The 6074-nt window shown below is 42.8% G+C and overlaps 1 protein-coding gene across 1 annotated transcript; it reads left to right on the forward strand.

Moving 5' to 3' along the window:
* Positions 1-3045: 3045 nt before the first annotated feature.
* KLHL9 (kelch like family member 9) lies at positions 3046-5818 on the forward strand. Its single transcript, XM_039221264.1, has one exon. It carries the CDS (start codon positions 3596-3598, stop codon positions 5447-5449), a length of 1854 nt encoding a protein of 617 aa, XP_039077195.1. The 5' UTR covers positions 3046-3595; the 3' UTR covers positions 5450-5818.
* The last annotated feature ends 256 nt before the right edge of the window (positions 5819-6074 follow it).

The following is a 6074-nucleotide window of genomic DNA, read 5'->3' on the forward strand; positions in this document are numbered from 1 at the left end:
TTAAAAAGGTTACGCCTGATTTTGAAAAAGTTTTTCATTTATCTTTTTATTAACCCATTTTTTTCCTCCAGGTCCTACCCTGTTTCTCTTCCTTCCTTCACAGATAAACCTTCTCAAGAAAAGTTTCTATCCACTCTGTCTCCAACACCTTTTACCTTATTTACCCTCAGTCAATACTTATTCTCTTCCCTCCATGAAATTGTGAGGGTCGCGAAGGGCCAAGGTTTGGTAGTCTTCCCGTTTTCTATTTTTAAAAGAGCTCATTCATTCCTTGGCATTTAGGGACCAGCTATACTTGAGCTCCCAAGTTAACATTTCTAGCCATAGCACTCTGTAAATTCTAGAACTGTGCATCAAAGGTCGGGACTTAGCCTTTGTGCATCCTCAAGTTTCTGGTGATAGATGCTAATTTTCTTTTGATTTTCATGTTAGTCTATAATGTAGTTGATATTAATTAATTGATTGCTTAATACTTTCATGTTTCCTTCCAGCCAAAAGGAGAAGTTCCAAGAGGGATGGCACTTGAAGGCAGGCACAGCACTGGATTTAGAGACTCAAGTATTCCATGTCGCTTGAATGAAATGAATGAATGAATTGTACCTTCAGTTAAATACAAAATCAATCTTGGTATTTATTTATTAAAAATAAACCAATGCAAAAAGTGGGAGAGTAAACCTTCAAAGAGAATAATTTAAAAATATAAAGGTGAACCCTGTATAATTAGCACAATGTACAGGTGAAATTGACAGCATACCAGGAAAAATACTGAAAACAATCACTATAGTAAAATAGGTAAGTACATTAATAAAGTCATCTATGATGGGCTGGTGCCTCCTATGAACTAGGTGCTTTAACATCATAGTTGCTTAATACGATCAATAAATGTGAAACATTTGATTCAATTTATTTCATGATGAAGACTTTTGAAGTGACTAAACATGTGGGAGTATGATGATATGTATCTGTCCATAGTAATTTTTTTAATGTTCATTTATTTATTTTGAAAGAGAGATAAGAAGAGAGAGAGCAGGTTTGAGATCTGAGATCTGGGGAAGGGGAGAGACAGAGAGCGAGCGAGAGAGAGAGAGAATCCCAAGCAGGCTCTGCACTGTCGGCAGAGAACCGGACACAGGGATTGATCTCACAAACCTTGAGATCATGACCAAAGCTGAAACCAAGAGTCTGACATGTATCCAGTTGAGCCACCCAAGTGCCCCCATACTTATTGGTTTATTAAGAGCATAGGTCTGGGGGGATCTGGGTGGTAGAGTTGGTTAAGAGGCCCATTCTTGATTTCAGCTCAGGTCATGATCTCAGGGTCATGGAATTAAGCCCCACATTGGATTCTGCACTGAGTGTGGAGCCTGCTTAAAAATTCTCTCTCTCTCTCTCTCCCTCTGCCCATCTTCCCCACTAGCTCTCTCTTCTTTCTCTAAATAAACAGATCAATAAATGAATAAATAAAAGAGCATAGGTCATTCTTGCAAACTGGGTAATAAAGAGAAGATCTCATCATTTCTTGTGCTCTGACAACTGTCAGAAGAGTAGCTCTATTCTTCCTTTTTCAGATAGAGACTGATTCCTTAGAAGTACCTCTTCACAGCCAGTATGGGGTCTTCCTTGCTCAGGGGAGTCCTTCCGTTCCCAACTCCTTCACTAAGCAGGTTTCCAGGCCTTCCCAATGCTGATGAAGTCCAGTAAAGAATTTTTTCAGGCCAGTCTCAATCCAACCACTCTCTTATGATAAACGTGTTTAAGATATGCTAGAGCATCTGGTGGAGGACATTGGCAGCCCGAGCTTTCTGGAACTTGCTGCCATTACTGAAAGAAGAGAAAACAACTGGAACCAGCTAATTGTCCATCAGTAGGGGATTGGTTAAATAATTTATGATACACCCATTTATAAGGAAACAATACAACGTTCTCTATTTACAAATATGGGAAGAATTCCAAGTGAAAAAAGGCAGGTGCAGCACAGTGACTATGGGTTGCTATCTTTTACATAAAAACAGAGTATAATAAAATGTTATATTCTTACTAGTTTGTGTATGCATAAAGAAACTAGACAGATTTAAAAGACATTAATCACTTCAAACTGTAGAAAATGTTGGAAGAGATTGTGTCACACTGTACATTTATTCATATGCCAACATTTGAATTTACTACTAAAGAAATTCAAGTTAATAAAACATTCATATAGGGAAAAATAAATAGAGGGGAAATGCACAAACATTGCTGGTGACCATAGTTTGGAAAGACATTTCTGTACGTCTTGAGTCCTATCCTTAGGGCTTATCTAAAACCAGGAGAAAGATTTTTGTGCCTAGATTTGATAAGTTTATTAGAGACTATAAAACAATGAAGTACAAGAAGTTATATATATTCAGGAACAAGTAACGGGCAAAGGAAACTATAATATGTATATTCATTGGAACGTTGTATAGCCATTTTTAAAAGTGTGAGTGGGAAACAATTACTGAATATGGAACTGCATTTCGAGGCGAAATTTCAGGCTAGGTTACTTACACAGCACGGTCACAATTTGGTTACTTCGAGACACATGACGTGTGTTTTAAATGATTCATCATTTGAAAATACGAACCGAAATTATAATTGAGATGTTATTAAGGTGTGTAGGATACAAATCATAGCTGAAGTGCTTTACTGGGAAACAATTGTAAGCATCTTCCTCCTTCGCCCTCGACTGCCCCATTTCTTTTCAAGTGACACAAAAGCCGCGCTTCATTGTTATTCCACAGGCAGAAGCCAGGGAGTATAAATCTTAAAGAAAAAGTATGAACTGAAGAGGAGAGCTCGGATGCCGCGGAAAGTTTATACCCAACGCGCAGCGTAACACACGCGCACCGGGCTCCGGGCTATTGAATCCCACACCCAAATTGACCCCCAGCGGCCCGGCTCACGCCCGCCCCACACCCATCCTCCTCCCCAACCCCCGCCCTCTGCGTCTCCCTCGTCCTTCCTCCCCATCCCCCATACGTCCGCCCACTGACGAGGTCAGGCGGCCGCGCAGCCGCAGTAGCTGCCGCGGCCGCTCCTAGCCCTGGGGATCCTGGGACGAGGCCTTTCCGGAAAGAGCGGCTCGGCGGCCGGGGCTAGGCCGTCGTTCCAGGCCCAGGCTCAGGCGAGGCCCTGTACCAGGCCCGCGTCCTAACACAGCTCTCCGTCGCCGCGGCGACGCTCCAGTGGCAGCGGAGGGCGCCGCAGGCCGCTCGCTGAGGTGGCCGGCCTCGCCGCCCGGGAGCCGCGGGACGTGGCGGCGCCTCCCCCTTCGCCCGGAGCGGAACTGCTTGGAGGAGCGGCAGCGCAGGCCGGACCAGGTGAACCGTGTCACTTAACAGCTTTCTGGTGATGAGTCATCTGCATGACAATCAGATTTGAGGTCCACGGCCTTTCGTGGTCCTGCTAAGGAACAGTTTTCAGTGGATGACTGACTGGTGTGTCCTGAGGGGTGCCGCGGTGACTGCTTGCCCTTGATTCGGAAGGCGAGCTCCCCGGCTCTTTGGACATCCTTGAAAGCTTTCAGATTATAACGTCTTTCGCCGGCACAGATCTGTGCAGAAAGGAAGGCTTTCACATGAAAGTGTCTCTTGGTAACGGCGAAATGGGCGTCTCTGCCCATTTGCAGCCTTGCAAGGCAGGAACCACACGTTTTTTTACCAGCAATACGCACAGTTCGGTGGTATTGCAAGGCTTTGATCAGCTTAGAATAGAAGGATTGCTTTGTGATGTGACACTCGTACCGGGTGATGGAGATGAAATCTTCCCCGTTCACAGAGCTATGATGGCGTCTGCTAGCGATTATTTCAAGGCCATGTTCACAGGTGGAATGAAAGAACAGGATTTAATGTGTATTAAGCTTCATGGGGTGAACAAGGTTGGTCTGAAGAAAATAATTGATTTTATTTATACTGCAAAACTTTCTCTTAATATGGACAATCTTCAGGACACACTTGAAGCTGCCAGCTTTTTACAGATTTTACCTGTTTTGGACTTCTGTAAAGTATTTCTTATTTCAGGAGTCTCTTTAGATAACTGTGTTGAAGTTGGGCGAATCGCTAACACCTACAATCTCATAGAAGTGGATAAGTATGTGAATAATTTCATCCTGAAGAATTTTCCTGCGTTATTGAGTACTGGGGAGTTTCTGAAACTCCCTTTTGAACGGCTCGCCTTTGTGCTTTCCAGTAATAGTCTTAAGCACTGTACTGAACTTGAGCTCTTCAAGGCTGCCTGTCGCTGGCTAAGGTTGGAAGACCCTCGGATGGATTATGCTGCAAAATTAATGAAGAATATTCGATTTCCATTGATGACACCACAGGATCTCATCAATTACGTGCAGACAGTAGATTTCATGAGAACTGACAATACCTGTGTGAATTTGCTTTTAGAAGCTAGCAATTACCAAATGATGCCATATATGCAGCCAGTGATGCAGTCAGATAGAACTGCCATCCGATCTGACTCGACGCACTTGGTCACGTTAGGGGGAGTTTTGAGGCAGCAACTGGTTGTCAGTAAAGAATTGCGGATGTATGATGAAAGGGCACAAGAGTGGAGATCTTTGGCCCCCATGGATGCTCCTCGTTACCAGCATGGTATTGCTGTCATTGGAAACTTTCTTTATGTAGTTGGTGGTCAAAGTAATTATGATACGAAAGGGAAAACTGCTGTTGATACGGTTTTCAGATTTGATCCTCGGTATAATAAATGGATGCAGGTTGCATCTTTAAACGAGAAGCGCACATTTTTCCACTTGAGTGCCCTCAAAGGGCATTTATATGCTGTTGGTGGGCGAAGTGCAGCCGGGGAGCTGGCCACGGTAGAATGTTACAACCCAAGGATGAATGAGTGGAGCTATGTTGCAAAGATGAGTGAACCCCACTATGGCCATGCTGGAACGGTGTATGGGGGCTTAATGTATATTTCAGGAGGAATTACTCACGACACTTTCCAAAACGAGCTTATGTGTTTTGACCCAGATACTGACAAATGGGCACAGAAGGCACCAATGACTACAGTCAGAGGTCTGCACTGCATGTGTACAGTTGGAGACAAGCTCTATGTCATTGGTGGCAATCACTTCAGAGGAACCAGCGATTATGATGATGTTCTAAGCTGTGAATACTATTCACCAACCCTTGACCAGTGGACACCAATTGCTGCTATGTTAAGAGGTCAAAGTGATGTTGGGGTTGCTGTCTTTGAAAATAAAATCTATGTTGTAGGTGGATATTCTTGGAATAATCGTTGTATGGTAGAAATTGTCCAGAAATATGACCCAGAAAAGGATGAGTGGCATAAAGTGTTTGACCTTCCAGAGTCTCTTGGTGGCATTCGTGCTTGTACTCTCACAGTTTTTCCACCTGAGGAAAACCCTGGGTCACCTTCTAGAGAATCACCTCTTTCAGCACCTTCAGATCATTCTTAGGACTAAAATGTCATACCTTTACTTTGCATCGTGGATGATCTCACACTTCCCCTTCAGTTGTATCTTCTTACACTGATTGGTACAGTTAATTAGATAAAGTGGTAACTGATGTTATTTGTATTGTTTGGCTTAGTGTGTTTATCATATGGTTAACAAATGTATTCTGAAAATGTAATCAACATAGCCAGCTGTTTTAGCCAATGTAAAAAGATATGTAGAGAAGTGTTTTAGGTGTCTTTGTGGTGTTGTGTAAGTCAAATTGTAGGTGATTGTAGTAAATGTGTAATTGTGTTCATTGTGCTTCAAAGTTGAGAGTTTTCATCTTTGATTTCAAAACATCAAAGGGAGGCTGCCTGCTCTAACTTAAAATAATAAAAGGTCACCAAGTATCATTACCTACATCCCTTTTTTCACAGTTTTTGACATCGTTGCCAATTCACCAGATTGTATCAGTGCATTCCAAATATGTGAAGTTTCCTAGAAATAAACAGTAAAGCCCTAAGTCAGGGTTTTGTATTTCTCTCTGGAGAGGGAAAGGAAGAGAGCATATGAGTATGTGTGTGCGCACACACATGCATATACGTGTGTATATACATTCATACATCCAGACACAGGCACATCTAAT

The sequence above is a fragment of the Hyaena hyaena genome, unplaced genomic scaffold (assembly GCF_003009895.1).
Source record: "Hyaena hyaena isolate Hyena2069 unplaced genomic scaffold, ASM300989v1 scaffold_971, whole genome shotgun sequence".
NCBI lineage: Eukaryota > Metazoa > Chordata > Mammalia > Carnivora > Hyaenidae > Hyaena > Hyaena hyaena.

Coding starts and splice junctions, on each gene's coding strand:
- KLHL9 (XM_039221264.1), top strand. CDS start 3,596: ATGAAAGTGTCTCTTGGTAACGGCGAAATGGGCGTCTCTGCCCATTTG.